At 42.4% G+C, this 17,516-nt stretch overlaps 1 protein-coding gene across 3 annotated transcripts in view; it reads right to left on the bottom strand.

Moving 5' to 3' along the window:
* LOC130109310 (sex comb on midleg-like protein 2) overlaps nt 1–17,516 on the bottom strand; it is a 35,701-nt gene that overhangs the window by 12,666 nt on the left and 5,519 nt on the right. For all 3 annotated transcript variants that reach the window (XM_056276150.1, XM_056276149.1, XM_056276148.1), the window contains exons 4-11: nt 16,084–16,154; nt 15,257–15,491; nt 12,784–12,872; nt 12,429–12,672; nt 969–1,237; nt 777–870; nt 407–610; nt 51–212 (exon numbers count right to left, since the gene is read on the bottom strand). In XM_056276150.1, coding sequence (XP_056132125.1) covers nt 51–212; nt 407–610; nt 777–870; nt 969–1,237; nt 12,429–12,672; nt 12,784–12,872; nt 15,257–15,491; nt 16,084–16,154 — 1,368 coding nt within the window. The remainder of the gene's footprint in view (nt 1–50; nt 213–406; nt 611–776; nt 871–968; nt 1,238–12,428; nt 12,673–12,783; nt 12,873–15,256; nt 15,492–16,083; nt 16,155–17,516) is intronic.

Here is a 17,516-nt window from a genome sequence, read left to right as displayed (position 1 = left end):
TTGAGTGTCAAGTAGCTGTACTCTCATGGGGCTTTAAGTATAGTTATTACCTGACTTTGTCCTATCATAAGCAATGTACTGGCTAAATGGCTGGCTGCTGAACAAGTTGTCACACTGCAGATGATGGCACAGAGTCTCCAAGAAGCGCAGCACAAAGGAAGCACTGGAAGCTGAAGGCAGTTTTACCAGTCGAACCCCACCATCCGTTCTCACTGGGATGAAGACAAGTTTTAAAAAGTTAAATTGGTCTATCACTCGACTACTGCAGAAAGGGACTGGTTAAGTATGTAGACTGCTAATTATCCACTAACAAATGTTTGAAACAATTTTGCTGTGTGGCAAATTAATTGAAGAGACCAATTACAAGAAAAGCTGGGGGAAACAGAAACTGGCTATTTGTGGTTACCTCTGACAACTTCCCCTCCTCCTGAGTGGGTCTGCAGTGCACTGAGAAGAACTTTGGGCTGGTAAGCACAGTCTATACACGACTGGACCAACTGTTGAAGCACAGCATTTACTGGCCCTGGACCAAAGTGGTCTGGCAGATGCTGCAACCGCTTCCTGTCCAGATGGGGACCACAGTTTCCATGCTTATTCACGTACACACAGACTGCAACAACACACAACATGAGGAGTTACACAATTTTGATATACTTGTGTACTTTCATTTAAAATAAACAATCCAGTGTGTGTGTGTGTGTGTGTGTGTGCGTGTCGGTGTGTGTGTGCGTGTCGATGTGAATTAAACACAAGTTCACAATAAAGACAATATTTACCTGTTGAGACCACAGAGTTGAGGTTGGCAGGGATTTCTTGTGGCAACTGGATGCCAGGCAGCTGTGTTGTGCTCTGGGAAACTTTGGGCTTTCTCTGGAAAACAAACAATAAAATATTTGTCCGACATGTAAACACCTGATAGACTACAAATCCTAACTAAATCAGAAATATATAACTGAGCAAGATCCCACCTTGCTCCCCGGTTTTGGGCCCCTCTTCTTGTGGGGCCTGGTTGCAAGCTGTGTGTTTACAGGTGCTGTGCCATTTTGGGCAGCTGCTGCTGCCTCTGCCACAGCTTTGAGTAAGGCAAGGGTCTCACTCTTCGGCCGTCGCCCCCTTACCCCCTTTCTGACAGGCAGAGGAGGAAGGGGGTTGGGGAGCCTGTAGGGGGACTGCATCGAACGCCTGCTAGGCTTGGAAGGTGATGCTGAGACAATCGGCAGGTTCTTTGGCAGGTTGACTGTAATAACATATCAGAGCAATTGACATGGAGGGAGTCAATCTATTTATAAAATAACGTACTTTGCTGCAAACCGAAAAGACAATCCAGACAGCTAAAAGTATGCTGACCGGCACTGGCAGTGCCAATTCAATCATTTTTTGGAAATGACAGCAGGGACCATAATGCAGACATCATCTAAGGAGAAAAAAAACCTTTCAAACCAATGACTATGAATTAAAGGATGAGAGGAATCACCAAGGCAAGTCATTTAGAAAAAGATGCTTAGAACCGTGTAAGATGGAAATGCAAAGAAACAAACAATTCATGGGGAAGTTCTTGTAATAGCAATTTAAAACTGTGACTATAGATAAACATTTTAATTCACTTACACTAACTTAACCTGAGTGCAAAATATCTTACATTAGTCATCAAAACAGTTCTGCAATGAGTACATTACAAATTAGTTTATTCGACAGAACTGACCTGTCGTGTATACAAATACTCAGTACACACTCTAACCTGCAAAGAAAATTTTCATCACCAGTAGTAGATAAGTATTTTCCAACTTAGAGCAACAACTGCCCAAAAGTAGCCAGAAAATACCTCTATTTATATTTCACAGTTTTCTTTTTTGACAACAAAAATTTGGGTTTGAATGAATCGTTTAGTGAGCTAGGCTCCACTATCTTCAAAGACTAGCAAGCAAAGGCAGACATGGAGGAAAGACTGCCTTTGGCTGGATTTAACAGATTTGCCAACAGAACAGATCATAAACATGAAGAGTGGTTTTCAGCTTGTCCCATCACTAAACAGTCCCTCCCGGCAAATTAGGGAGGCATATGGGGTTTCATTTCCTCCTGAACTGATGACCTGTGCAATGAGCTGGTGGTAGCTGGGGTGGATGTTTGAACGAAGGCACATTTTGGGTGGGGGAAGGGCAGGGCGCTACTGAAAATGGTTGGGGTAGTCTTCCAATCAAAGTAGCCACAGTTTCAACTGTTTAGTCTTACATTACACATGGTAGTGCACTGTTATTCGTTGACTGTCAGGGACATCATCATCGTGGGAGGAGTATATGAAATGAGCTACAGAACAATGCCACATAACAGTGCATAATGGTCAACACCACCACCAAGTGTACCACTAAGTAACTAGATAGATCCCATTTCAAATAACATCCATAGTTTGAAGAGAAACTACAATGACATCATTTTCTTTTCACATGAATGCGACACATTATTCGGCTAACTCAAATAAGTCCTAAGTGCACTGCTGCACTACACGGTCTGCTGTACCAGTGGCATACACTCAGCACTTTGCAGAATCTCTTACAGGAAGGATACCTCTGTCTGGCTGATAATTAGGTTCAACCTTATTTCAAACATTTTTAATACAGATCATCATCCTTAGTAAACATCCTAAAAATTCCAAATGTCTGCAGAAAAGTAACAAGAAATGCACAAACAGCAGCATCAAGGGTCTTACATAATCAACAATGCCAAATGCATTAACAAACTTTGCATTCAAAAATGTTTCAGAAAAAATGTATCAAATCTAAATTGAGAACAAAGGGGGTAAACACCATTATGGTCAATCCGGGGTCTGTTATTGTGAGGGCACATTGGTTCTCTCTCTACATGGGAAAATGCCGAGCTAAAAATGAAAACAGAATAAAATTTTAACTCACCGTGATGAGGGTGGGGTGAGGGGGGGGTGGGGTGGGGATAGGCAAAAAAACAACAACAATGTTTCACAGGTGCCCGAACAGCAGCAGCCTGTTTTGACAGCTAGTGCACATTTTTTGGGTCCATGAGATAGTATTCAGTATTCCCAACATTGCCCAGTGCACAGAAAACTGTACACATCTTTTCCTCCAAAATTTAGTGCAAGCCCATAACAAAGCCCACACTGACAGAGGAGCCGGGTAGACAGACATAGATGATTCTCATTGGAGGGGGGAGGAGTAGAGAGAGGAGGGAGGGTGGGGCTGGGTAAAGGGGGGGGGTTACTCTTTGACTATGCCCCTCCCTACCTTTTTGGAGTGTTTGCTGGAGCTCCTACATGAACAGGTTCAGATCTTAATCTATGTATATAGACAGATTAAGTAAGAGGACAGGTGTGTAGTATTATGCATTATGGAGTGTATTCCCAATGAATACATCTCATGTATGCTTCACTCCTCACTGGCCGCCTTCGATAAAGTTTGGGACCCTTACTTAGGACATATTGGACCTACGCTGTCATCTTCCATATTACAAGGGTTTCCTAAACCAGCCTAGCCTGTCCCTGTACCTTTTCTATTGCAAACCAGTTTTCCTGTAACCTTGCTATTTGTTTACATATTTATTTATTTGATGTTGCCTTTCTCTATTGTAGGGGGTGGTGAGGGTTGAGGATGGAGATAATGCCCACTACTTTTTTTTACTTCTTATTCTTACTTACTAATTTTTTCATGTCGTATCTTAGCTGTTTTTTCTGTGTTGTATATAAAAATGTAATAAAGATATTCTTCTTCAAAAAAAAAATCAAATGGTGGGGGGTTTAGCCATAGTCATGTGCATGTGTGTGTGACATAACCTTATTCCTCTCCATCCAGTGTTGTATACAGACACAGTTCAACTCCCTTGGTCTAGAGGAAGGAGCTTAAATGTAAACATAATTTTCCATGTAAACAGGTCGGATGTGAAGGACATAAATCTGCCTGCCTCATCCCTTCCCTCCCTCTTCTCTTGGTCTGTACCCTGTCTCCGACCTCCCCTCAGCCTAACTAAAGAGCTCAGTGACAGGACATCATGCTGTATCTGCAAAGCCTCATATGAGACTCACTAAAACAAGTAATTCCCTTATCAACCAAAATGAGAGAGGTTTTACAATCAGTCCATCAGTGCCTTGAGAGTTCAGTAATCTTTACATGTTTGAAACCAGTGAAAGTAGAAAAATTCGATGTGCTACTCTGGAATAAAACACTGAATCCTAAGATTTTGTGTCAGACCTAGCTAGGGGCTGTGCAATATGACCAAAATCTCATATCCCAATATAGGTCCCTTCATATCCCGATAAGAATACCTATCACAGTATAGCACATTTTCTGTAAAATCAATGAATAAATAGTTTCTGGGCAGCCCACCCTCACTGAATCACAGAGAGCAGAGGGGAGTAGCACGATTATAAATGACAGCAAAACGCAGTAGATACTCATTACATTTACACTAAAGTCATTTAGCCGATGCTTTTATCCAAAGCGACTTACAATAAGTGCATTTAATGTAGGAAATCAGGAGAACTACTAGTCATCAGAACTCATAAGTGCAACTTCTCTCTAACCAAGCATCTAAGAGCAAAACCAGTGCTAAAGTAAAAGCGCAAGAAAGAGATTTTTCTTTTAAATGAGTGAATACAATAAGTGCTAGGAGCAAGTAACAGGGTAGTAGTTCTTGAAGAGGTGAGTTTTCAACCTGTGCCGAAAGATACTCTCAAACTGAGCTGAAATGAAATGAAATGAGTGCACATACGTTAGGTGAATAACATAAATAAACATAGTCTCTACTGCGTTTTGCTGTCATTTATGGTCTTGTTAGTTTCTCGTCTCCTCTCCTCTGTTTCACTGCGGGCAGGGCTCAGCGGAGCAGAGGAGAGACAGAGCAGTGTTGGAGAGTTGATGACAACTACACTAGTTACATTACTGTAAGTGTAATAAAAGCTTCGTGAGTAAAAAGCCAATAAGTAATTTATCAATGTAAACCGCGCAAAAGAGGGACAGACTCCAAATGATGAAAAATATTGACATAAAGAGTATGCAACACAACGAAATAAACAATATAACATAATATGAAACGACAGACATTTTTTTATCGTCACACGATCTATGTCTTACCGCACTGTCCTAGTCAGACCTAATATATAGGCCTCTACTGTGCTGTGATACCACAATCAGCTTCATAAACTCTATATGAAAATGACTTATAAAGGTAATGATGACATCTAAATGAAAGTATGGCATATCAATCTGAACAATATACTGTGCTTTTTTTTTTTAGCTAACGAAACTGAATTTCTAGTTTCAATCGTTTGCCTGTGCACTTGAGCATGTTCCCGTGGTCTTGGGTTTGTTACAATGCGCTATGAGAATGTTATGAGAATGCTGACCTCTGAGTGGAAAAAGAAACCATTTTTTAAAACGCAGTCCCAATTAAACAACCCCACACAAATCTAGATGAAGTTCAAAATCCCACATCATAGCTTTCTCAGTCTTCATGCAGCATCCAAAACAAAAAAAAACAAAAAAACAAAAAAAAGCTGGTACAGTTTTTAATTCAATAAAGAAATGTGTAGGAAATCTTGTGGTCCTCATTGACTTTGGGGCATAAATCCTTTAACCCCCCCCCCCCCCCCAGTGGAAACAGAAGTTAGAGCTCACCAAAAGCTAAGACAATCCCCCACAAAGTTTCGGATTACAGTTTAGCTCACACCTCTCAAAATTTGTACATAGGTCTTCATGTATGTCTTACAGTAAAATGTACAGATGTGGAAAATGCCAATGAACATTCACAATACATCATGCCACAGGGTGGTAATGCTGTATTACAGAAATTCAAAACAGCCAGCAAGCCAGTATAATTTTTGTTTTGTTAGTTATACAGTGCTTACATGTACCAGAATGCATTACTGCAGGGGTCAGGAACCTTTTTGACTGGGAGAGCCATAAAAGCCAAATATTTCTAAATATATTTCATTGAGAGCCATATAGTATTTTTAACGTATAATAAATTAAATATGTCTTACTTTTAATGCGACTTCTGGTGCTGCATGGTTTTGCTGATGGCCTTGTAGTCTGGTTCATACGTGGTGAGGTTGAGCTTCATGCAGGCGTTGAGGCTTCCATCAGTTAAACGTGAGCGTAGGTTGGTCTTAATGTTCCTCATATGCGAGAATGACTGCTCACATGCATATGTAGAGCCAAACATGGTCAATACGGCAATACTCACACGCTGCATTGTGTGGTATGTCACAGGAAGCTCGTTCCAAGTTTTAAGAATCAGCTGGTCTTCAGGTTGAAGATTTTTCATTTCTGTCCACTTGTGTTCCCTCGCCAGCTCTGCTCGCTGTCGCGCAAGACTTTCCAACTCTCCATTAAGTGACTTGAACTTACTCATCCACATGTCTGATGCCTTCAGGTCAGCAACTTCCAGCTCAAAGTCTGCGATAGAGACCCCGGGGATGCATGTCAGGTCGATTTTATCCACAGCACACTCATGTGGATGAGTGATGAACTTGAAAAGACCAGTGCGCGCACGAATTCCCCCAAAACGTGCTTTGAATGACTGCAGGAGATTGGACGTAAAGCCAGCTAGCTGCTGGAGATCCAGATGTTGAGTGGAGTCACTTGCTAAGCATGCATCTCTAAATTGTTGCAGTCTTTCAAAGTGCAGAAGACGACCCGTTTCAATCTCCCTGAGAAAGACTTCCAGCTTGGTTTCAAATGCAAACACTGCTTGTTGAAGGGATGAGATTGTATTTCCAATACCTTGCATTTTCACATTGAGCTGGTTCAGATGGCCAGTTATGTCCACGAGATAGTGAAACTGCAGGAGCCAGTCAGTGTTGTCTAGCTCAGGATGCTTGACGCCTTTCATTTCAAGAAAAGTCCGGATTTCACTAAGGCAAGCTGCAAAACGGCTGAGCACCTTCCCCCTTGACAACCAACGCACGATGCTGTGTAAAAGCAGACCGGGATAATGATTCCCAACGTCTTCTAACAGAGCTTTAAACTGGCGATCATTTAAAGCTCGGGCAACAATAAAGTTGACCACTCGAATGACCAGCGACATCACCTCACCAAGCTCCTGGCCACACGTCTGAGCGCAAAGCGCCTCCTGGTGCAGGATGCAATGAAAACTTAGGATGGCTCTCTTTTCATGTTCACGGAGAAGCGCTACAAATCCTTTGTTCTTCCCCAACATACAGGGTGCGCCATCAGTACAGACAGAAATAAGTTTATCCATCGGTAGTTTTTTTTCTTTAGCAAACTCCATGAAAGACGTGAATAAATCCTCTCCTCTTGTTGTCCCTTTCATTGGCAAAACAGCCAAGCTTTCCTCACGCAGTGTGTCACCTGCAGCATACCTGGCAATTATACTGCACTGAGATAGATGGCTAACGTCTGTTGACTCATCTAACGCGAGAGAAAAGTATGTCCCGGCGTTTATGTCCTTAATTTGTGTTTCCTCGACTTGATTTGCCATCATGATGCTACGATCGTGCACAGTTCTTGCTGACAGGGGCATGTCTTTTATTCGTTTGATTATCTTGTCTTTATTTGGGAAGTCATCAAACAGTTCATTGGCCACATCAAGCATGGATGTTTTGGCGTACTCGCCATCTGTGAATGACTTTCCATTCCTTACTATTGCCAAAGCCCCCGCAAAGCTAGCGGAATTCCCGTCCCCTTGCTTGGTCCACACACGTAGTTGCTGCTGACTCGTCTGCACTCTCCGCTGTAGCTCCTCGCATGCCCTTTTCCTGCTGTCCCCCGCTGGAGATTTCGACGCAAATGAAGCATGGTGTGTATCGAAGTGCCGCTTTATATTTGACCGTTTCATCGATGCAATTTTATCATTGCATATTAGACATACCGCAGATCCTGCTCTCTCCACAAATGCAAATTCCTCTGTCCACGCAGCCTGGAATGCACGGTAATCATCGTCTTTTTTTCTTTTCGCCATCTTTTCCGTTACAAGGGTTGAAGCGGATAAACTAGTTGGCTATCTGATAAAATTGATTTCTTCACCTTTACAATGACCCGGACATGCTCGCGAGCCATTGGTTCCCGACCCGACCCACGGGTGACCCGTGACCCGTGAAATTTATCTTCAAAACTAATTTCTGTTTACTTTAAAATGACACAGTATTATTAAGAAATATCACAAGTATTTTAAAATCAGTTCCAAACTGATTTTTTTTTCAACTCAAAATTGTCTGGGAGCCATATGCCGTCACCGGAAGAGCCATATATGGCTCGCGAGCCATAGGTTCCCGACCGCTGCATTACTGCATGTTTGCTTCTATATTGTTGTCCATAAAATCCTCGGCATTAGTGTTGTGGGACATCATTTCCACCATCAGAAATATAGTTCAGCCAAGAGAACGAGGATGTGTTTTTGAACGTGTTTAGAGTAAATTAGAGTATTAGAAACCCTGCTAGGCTTTGGTTTTTCTGGCCGCCAAATGATGTCACAATACATCACTTGACGGTCGAAAAAAACTTGCTTTTCCTAATGCTCCTGAGATGCAGAAACAATCAGGAACAACTGCAGGTGTTTTTCATGTGCTATCCCTATCACAAATAGACAAGGTTGAAAAATTGGTGAATTTTCCCTTTGAATGATGGGCAGCTAGGGCCAAATATCCAGCAGCTACACATGCACTTCAACCAAATTCAAGCATAATTTTCATCCGCTGGTTTATCTCCAACACTGCTTAGGAAACCGAAATTTAAAAAAAAATAAAAAAAATAAATGACCTTTCACCAAAATTTAGTTCATGTGCCAAGCTCAGTTTGCGCCACAAATTTACTTGTGATGCTCACTGGAAAGAGTACACTGCATATTTAAGACTTCGAAAGATTCATAAAACACTGTGGCCGATCACAAAATGTGTTGCAACTCCATGTGAGTATTGAGTAGATCCACTCACATGGAGTTGCAACACATTTTACTACATCATGAAGTTTGAAATGTGATTTTCAAACAATGTTAAAATATCAGTTTGCTTTCCTTTTAACTATGCCTCTTTTGCACTTTTTGACTTTGTGACTATAAATCAGGGGTTATCACTAGGTCAACATGAAATCTGGGTGGGTAGAAGTCCACAAAGAACTCTGCAGAAATTACGCAGACTTAGAACACAAACCAACGACTTGAACTTAATATTTTCTTTGGTGGTGCAGGAGAATGATGAGGCAGCCTATGTGCAACAGTGACACATGAGCGCACACATACACATGCACACACACACACAACTTTTTCTTAAACAGTTTGAAGGACACAAATATTTGCCTCATTATTACCCATGTTTATACTTGAGGTGATTTATTTCTTGAAGCAACTTTTACTTTATTTGAAGTATTTATAGTATGGTGATTGTATTTAAGCTTTAGAGAGTTTTTAAAATAATTGATAAAACTGTTAGCCTCATGGCTATTATGCGTGCCCTCTCAATTTTCACAAATGCTGTACTCCCATTTTAACACATTTTAAGTTGCCAAAATTTCTGAAATACATGCTTTATGTTATTAAATGGCTTTTACATATACCTATGAAACAAAAAGATCCACATTCCGCAGAATTCCACAGAATTTAATCCAACAATATGCCGATGACACCCAGCTGATCTTGTCCTTTCCTCCCTCTGACACACAAGTAGAGACACGTATTGCTGCGTGCTTGACTGGCATCTCGGAGTGGATGGCGATACACCACCTGAAGCTCAGTCTGGACAAGACAGAGCTGAAGTTCTTCCCAGGGAAAGTTGCCCGCACCAAGACCTGGCCATCACCACTGACAACACCGTGGTGACGCCAACTCGGACTGAGAGGAATCTGGGTGTGATCCTGAACGACTAACTGTCTTTTGCTGCAAATGTTGCATCGGTTGCTTGCTTCTGCAGATTTCTCCTCTATAACATCAGGAGGATTTGCCCATTCCTCACTGACGAGATGGCACAGGTGCTCATCCAGGCTCTAGTCATCTCCCGGCTGGACTATAGCTACTCTCTCCTTGCTGGCGCCCCAGTGTCCGCCATCAGACTTCTGGAGCTTGTTCAGAAAGCTGCAGCTCGTCTGGTGTTCAACCGCCCTAAGTTCTCCCACACAACTCCCCTTCTGCTGTCCCTACACTGGCTCCCTGTAGCTGCTCACATCCAGTTTAAGACTCTGGTGCTAGCCTACAGGGCAGTGAAAGTAACCGCTCCTTCCTATCTCCAGGCCATGGTCAAGCCCTACACCCCCACCCGACCACTTCGCTCTGCTGCCTTGGGACGCCTGGTTGCCCTGTCGCTCAGAGGCCCCTGCTGCCAGTCGACCCGGTCAAGGCTCTTTTCTGTCCTGGCCCCACAGTGGTGGAATGAACTCCCCACTGATGTCAGGACAGTGGAGTCGCTGCTCATCTTTCGGCGCAGGTTGAAAACTCACCTCTTCAAGAACTACTACCCTGTTACTTGCTCTTAGCACTTACTGTATTCACTCATTTTAAAAAAAAAAATTCTTTCTTGCGCTTTTACTTTAGCACTGGTTTTGCTCTTAGATGCTTGTTTAGAGAGAAGATGCACGTATGACCTCTGATGACTAGTAGTTCTCCTGATTTCCTACGTTAAATGCACTTATTGTAAGTCGCTTTGGATAAAAGCGTCAGCTAAATTACTATAATGTAATGTAACAATAGGTGCAGAAAATGCAAAAAACAAAAACAAAAAAGCAAATTCCCATAGATTCGGTCTTGGTGATCACTTTAATAAAATTTTAATTAGTATTCGGTCATATGACCTAATAAAATCCCAAAAAGATCAACTCCATTCATCTATCCATCCATTATCCAAACCGCTTATCCTGTTCTCAGGGTCGCGGGGGTGCTGCAATCTATCCCAGCAGTCAGTGGGCGGCAGGCGGGGAGACACCCTGGACAGGCCGCCGGACCATCACAGGGCAAGATCAACTCACTCAATTATTTTTCCATTACTCAACAAATAAATGTACAGCTATTGGTTCCCAAGTACACAATATTTATAAACTATGCTATCTCATGTTTGGAGACAGTGGCACTGATGAAAAGACAGGAGGCGGCGCTGGAGGTGGCAGAGCTGAAGATGCTAAGATTTTCATTGGGAGTGACGAAGGAGGACAGCATTAGGATTGAGTATATTAGAGGGACCGCTCAAGTTGGACTGTTTGGAGACAAAGCAAGAGAGGCAAGATTGAGATGGCTTGGACATGTGTGGAGGAAAGATGCTGGGTATATTAGGAGAAGGATGCTGAATATAGAGCTGCCAGGGAAGAGTAAAAGAGGAAGGCCAAAGAGGAGGTTTATGGATGTGGTGAGGGGAGACATGCAGGTGGCTGGTGTGACAGAGGAAGATGCTGAAGACAGGAAGAAATGGAAACGGATGATCCACTGTGGTGACAGCTGAAAGTAGTAGTAGTAGCTATCTCATGTTTTAACTTATTGATTCAAGAATCCTTATTAGGAAACTCAGACAGATATTACACTCACCTGAAGGGGAACGTACAAATGGACACTCAAACAAACATTAAAGTTTGAGGCGTTTTCATTCAAAGAGAGAATATTATTTTCAGCTGTAAGATGGTGAGTGCAAACTTCAATTAATTCATAATCATGTTAAGTTGCTATAAATTCCTAAGTCATCTTTACAATGTGTCGGAGCAGATTAACATATTTAGTTCACCGATTGTGTCTGGAAGAGACGAGTGAAATTTCCGAAGTCTTATCCTGTCCAAACAGTCTCCATAGGTTTATTTTTGTTATGCCATTAAAATAGGCCTATTTCTCAATTACAGCAATAAAGTTTTGATTGAGAACACGTTTATTATTATGTCAGTAGCTATATTAAGCTATTCTATTAATCAATAATTGTTTAGTTACACTTACAACTATCAATCAAGGATATTCCTTAAAATTTGCACCCCCAGTTAATGTCAATTAAGTATAGCTTCTGAAATAATGTCGGTCAAGAATGCTTTGCTAAATCTGAAATGTATATTCTGATAGCACAAGCTATGCAAACTGCAACAGTCAAAGTGCATTTGTAGGAGTAGAGAAATTATTAAATCACATCATTATGTACAGTGCTTCCTAGATGTTTTTATAGATGTAGAGAAAGGGCTTTATTTTGACTTCAAAACCAAGGTTCATCTTTGCCCTATTCTTTGATAAGATCCAGTGGGTGTTTAAGAGTGGGTCTTGAGATTGCAACATCAATAATTGCCTGTGAACTTTTTTTTCCCTTTTGGGGGAGGTCATAATGTCACAACATTATTGAAATTCCCTGTACATTTCTTTTCTGGCTGTGGACCAGCTTACCCTCAGTGAAGGACCACCACAGCTAACTGAATGTAATGGAAACTCTAGTTATAACAACTGTCCTCTTTATCACAAAGACACAAGCAGAACTCTGTTGCCTCCTAGAGGATAATACTTACCACTGTTGCCTGGTGGCTGCAGACTGTGCTTGGTGATGGAGCACCAGCCCACTGGGAAGATATCTCGGGAGTCATATTTGCACCAATAATCAAAGGCTCCCCGCCACCCATCAAACATAACAAAGACCTCATCACCCTTAACATCCCCGATGGTTGCTGGGCAGATGAGGTATGGGTTCTTCTTGTCTACGGCTTCTAGCTTCATGCCAGGCTTGAAGTTGTTCTGGGAGGGCCTTGGAGGTTCCTTAAAACAAATGAAACAGGTACAATGAAACAAATTATCATGGACATGTAGCCACAAAAAAAGAACTTGAACTTTCTATATGATAAAACTTATATTTGAGAGATTGCCTACATTTTTAAAGGCAGTTGGTGGAGCCATCTCTGCTCCATTCAATGTTCTCAATAGGAACATAGGCCATGAGGATGCATTCATCCTGAATCCTTGCGAAGAAAAAAAACAAAAGTTATAAAAGAAAGACAAGAGACAAATAGAAGTATCTACAGCATTGGTAGGCATTACTAGCACTTCTTATGAACTGGCAAAAAACTCAATTTATCCTGTTTTTCAATGTTTCTAAAGAACATCTAAAAGACATTGCTTATCTTAACCCAACTGCTTGCTTACAGTGCATCCGGAAAGTATTCACACCCCTTCACTTTCCCCACATTTTGTTACGTTACAGCCTTTTTCCAAAATTGATTAAATTCCTTTTTTTCTCATCAATCTACACACAATACCCCATAATGACAAAGTGAAAAAGGTTTTGTAGAAATTTTTGCAAATTTATTAAAAATAAAAAACTGAGATATCGCATGTACTGTATTCACACCCTTTGCTATGACACTCAAAATTGAGCTCAGGTTCATCCTGTTTCCACTGATCATCCTTGAGATGTTTCTACATCTTGATTGGAGTCCACCTGTAGTAAATTCAATTGATTGAACATGATTTGGAAAGGCACACACCTGTCTATATAAGGTCCCACTGTCGACAGTGCATGTCAGAGCAGAAACCAAGCCATGATGTCAAAGGAATTGTCTGTGGACCTCCGAGACAGGACTGTATCGAGGCACAGATCTAGGGAAGGGTACAAAAAAATTTCTACAGCTTTGAAGGTCCCGAAGAGCACAGTGGTCTCCATCATTCGTAAATGGAAGAAGTTTGGATCCACCATGACTCTTCCTAGAGCTGGCCACCCAGCCAAACTGAGCAATCGGGGGAGAAGGGCCTTGGTCAGGGAGGTGACCAAGAACCCGATGGTCACTCTGACAGAGCTCCAGCATTCCTCTGTGGAGATGGGAGAACCTTCCAGAAGGACAACCATCTCTGCAGCACTCCACCAATCAGGCCTTTATGGTAGAGTGGCCAGACGGAAGCCTCTGCTCAGTAAAAGGCACATGACAGCCCGCTTGGAGTTTGCCAGAAAGCACCTAAAGGACTCTCAGACCATGAGAAACAAGATTCTCTTGTCTGATGAAACCAAGATTGAACTCTTTGGCCTGAATGCCAAACGTCACGTCTGAAGGGAACCAGGCACCTCTCATCACCTTGCTATTACCATCCCTACAGTGAAGCATGGTGGTGGCAGCATCATGCTGTGGGGATGTTTTTCAGCGGCAGGAACTGGAAGACTAGTCAGGATCGAGGGAAAGAGGAATGGACCTAAGTACAGCGAGATCCTTGATGAAAACCTGCTCCAGAGCGCTCAGGACCTCAGACTGGGGCAAAGGTTTACCTTTCAACACGACAACGACTTTAAGCACACAGCCAAGACAACGAAGGAGTGGCTTCGGGACAAGTCTGTGAATGTCCTTGAGTGGCCCATTCAGAGCCCAGACTTGAACCCCATTGAACATCTCTGGAAAGACCTGAACATAGCTGTGCAGCGACGCTCCCCATCTAACCTTACAGAGCTCGAGAGGATCTGCAGAGAAGAATGGCAGAAATACCCCAAATATAGGTGTGCCAAGCTTGTAGCTTCATACCCAAGAAGACTTGAGGCTGTAATCGCTGCCAAGGGTACCTCAACCAAGTACTAATTAAAGGGTGTGAATACTTATGTACATGCAATATTTCAGCTTTTTATTTTTAATAAATTTGCAAAAGTTTCTACAAAACCTTTTTCGCTTTGTCATTATGGGGTATTGTATGTAGATTGATGAGAAAAAAAAGGAATTTAATCCATTTTGGAATAAGGCTGTAACATAACAAAATGTGGGGAAAGTGAAGGGGTGTGAATACTTTCCGGATGCACTGTATATCTAGCATTCACATCACATACTATATGCACTCCTGTAACTTTCACCAGCAAAAAAAAAAAAATTCCAGTGATGGCAGTAATGAGATCAAACCTGCAGTAGGTATCACATGACCGTGGTATTGCGGTCATTGTCACAGCCCTACTTATTACTACAAATTTGCAGAGGCATGGAATTTTACACGCCAGCACTTGGTATGGATAAACATCTCCTAGCCCCTTGTAGCTTCTTTAGTTTTTGTCTTTTCTTTTATTAGCATCAGTTACTCATCCCTGATTTGAAATAGAAAATTACCATATTTGAAGGGGACAAGGTCATTTTTGAGTTTTAGAAGAAGCTATTTCTTTTCCATTAAGTTACCAGAAGCCCACAGAAATAACCTTTATTTTAAGACACAGCAACTTGGTTTGTTATGTTATCAAGCATAATCATAAGCTAAAATAAATATAGTTCACTCAATTTTACCCTTATGCTTTTAGACTTTGTTGGCATCATAATCATGTGTGAAGTCAATGACAATGCACTGTGTTCTTCGCCCCCCCCAGCCCTGAATTTAAACTCCATACCTAGTGGTGGCTGCAGCATATCTCCATTCTTCTCACAGGTGCCAATAGGTTGGATATCAGAGGAATCTACCAGTCTCCAGAAGTCATTGGTGTTGTCACTCCCATCCAGACGGAGACGCAAACGCACACCTGTTAAGCCCATCACTGTGGCAATACAAACTGAGGTGGAATTACGTGGATCATGAGCTTCAAGCTTCATTCCCACTTTGAAGTCATTGGAGGGTGGGACCCTTGACTGCAAGCAAAAAGACAGCACTGTAAGAGCTTAATAGCCCTTGCTACTGTGAGCAGTGTGAACTGCATTTATAAATACAACAAAACATTATTGGCTACAAAATTGTTAAAAATTAGATGAATCCCAATCATGTGAATAAAACATTTGTGAAAAAAACCTGCATAAAATGCTCAGCTAATGAAATAAAAAGATGAAAGAGATAGCTGATAGCCTGCGAGTTTTATATTTAGAGGAACCATGTGCTCTTCATGGTCACACAAATGTGATTTTGTTGGTATAATTTATTGATCTGTACAAAGAGGGAATAAGTTCATTTTATAAACTACCAATGAACAACAATTGTTTGTGACCTCTGTACTTCTACAAGAGCACAAAAGAACAAACCATTTTTACAGGGAAACTGACAGAACATATTTTAGCCTGATTAGGTTATCATTCATCAAAAATGATGACAAAACTGCCCCCCCCCCTTCACTTCAGACACAATCAACACAAAATAAGTTTTTAAACAAGAGGATTTTTTTAGTTAAAGTCCTACATCATAAAGGGTTTCTGGTAAACAGTTGACATTTGCAAGGAGATATTTACATACCTGACGAAAAAAGCTAGGAGGAGCCGGTGTAGATGATGTTTCTTTTAGATATTCCTCCCAACTGAAAGCATCTATGAGGAATGTATTAAAGAATGAAGTGTTTTGGTAACTGTATTAACATACGATAAAATATTCAATAGTTTAACACTGTAAAATAAATCCAGTCAACAGAACACAATACAGTATATCATTCATTCATTCATTCATTCATCTTCAGTCGCTTCTCTGGGGTAGGGTCGCGGTGGCAGCAAGCTAAATAGGGCGCTCCAGACATCCCTCTGCCCAGCAATGCCCTCCAGCTCCTCCTGGGGGATCCCAAGGCGTTCCCAGGCAAGATTGGACATGTAGCCCCTCCAGCAAGTTCTGGGTCTACCCCGGGGTCTCCTCCCAGTTGGCCGTGCCCGGTAAACTTCCAAAGGAAGGTGCCCAGGAGGCATCCTAATCAGATGCCTCAACCACCTCAGCTGGCTCCTTTCGACGCGAAGGAGCAGCAGCTCTACTCCGAGCTCCCTCCGGATGTCCAAGCTCCTCACCCTATCTCTAAGGCTGAGCCCTGGACACCCTATGGAGAAAACTCATTTCAGTCGCTTGTATCTGCAATCACACCCTTTAGGTCACGATCCAAAGCTCATGACCATAGGTGAGGGTTGGAACGAAGATTGACTGGTAAGTTGAGAGCTTTGCCGTCCGGCTCAGCTCCCACTTCACCACAATGGTCCTATACAATGTCCGCATTACTGCTGATGCTGCACCAATCCGCCTGTCAATCACCCGCTCCATCCTACCCTCACTCGTGAACAAGACCCTGATATACTTGAACTCCTTCACTTGAGGCAACAACTCATCCCCAACCCGGAGGGAGCAATCCACCATTTTCCGGTAGAGAACCATGGCCTCAAACTTGGAGGTGCTGACTCTCATCCCAGCCATTTCACACTCAGCTGGAAACCGCCCCAGTGCGCTGGAGGTCGGTCACGTTCTGATGAAAACAACAAAACCACATCATCTGCGAAGAGCAGAGATCAAATTCTGAGGTTCCCAAAACAGACACACTCCTCACCTTGGCTGCACCTTGAGATCCTGCCCATGAATATCACAAACAGAATCGGAGACAAGGGACAACCTTTGCGGAGTCCAACACCCACCAAAAATGTGTTTGACTTTGTGCCGAGAATGCGAACATAGCTCTCACTTTGGTTATACAAGGACCGGATGGCTTGTAGCAACTGCCCCGGTACACCATACTCCCGCAGTACCCCTCACAGAGTGCCCCAGGGTACACGGTTGTAAGTCTTCTCCAAGTCAACAAAACACATGTAGACTGACTGGTCAAACTCCCATGCCCCCCTCAGCACTTCCACAAGGGCAAAGAGTTGGTCCACTGTTCCACAGCCAGGACGGAATCCGCATCGTTTGTCCTGGATCTGAGGTTC

Source organism: Lampris incognitus, chromosome 3 (assembly GCF_029633865.1).
Source record: "Lampris incognitus isolate fLamInc1 chromosome 3, fLamInc1.hap2, whole genome shotgun sequence".
NCBI classification, from domain to species: domain Eukaryota; kingdom Metazoa; phylum Chordata; class Actinopteri; order Lampriformes; family Lampridae; genus Lampris; species Lampris incognitus.
Note: the sequence above shows the minus strand (reverse complement) of the source record. Positions and strands in the feature narration are given on the sequence as shown.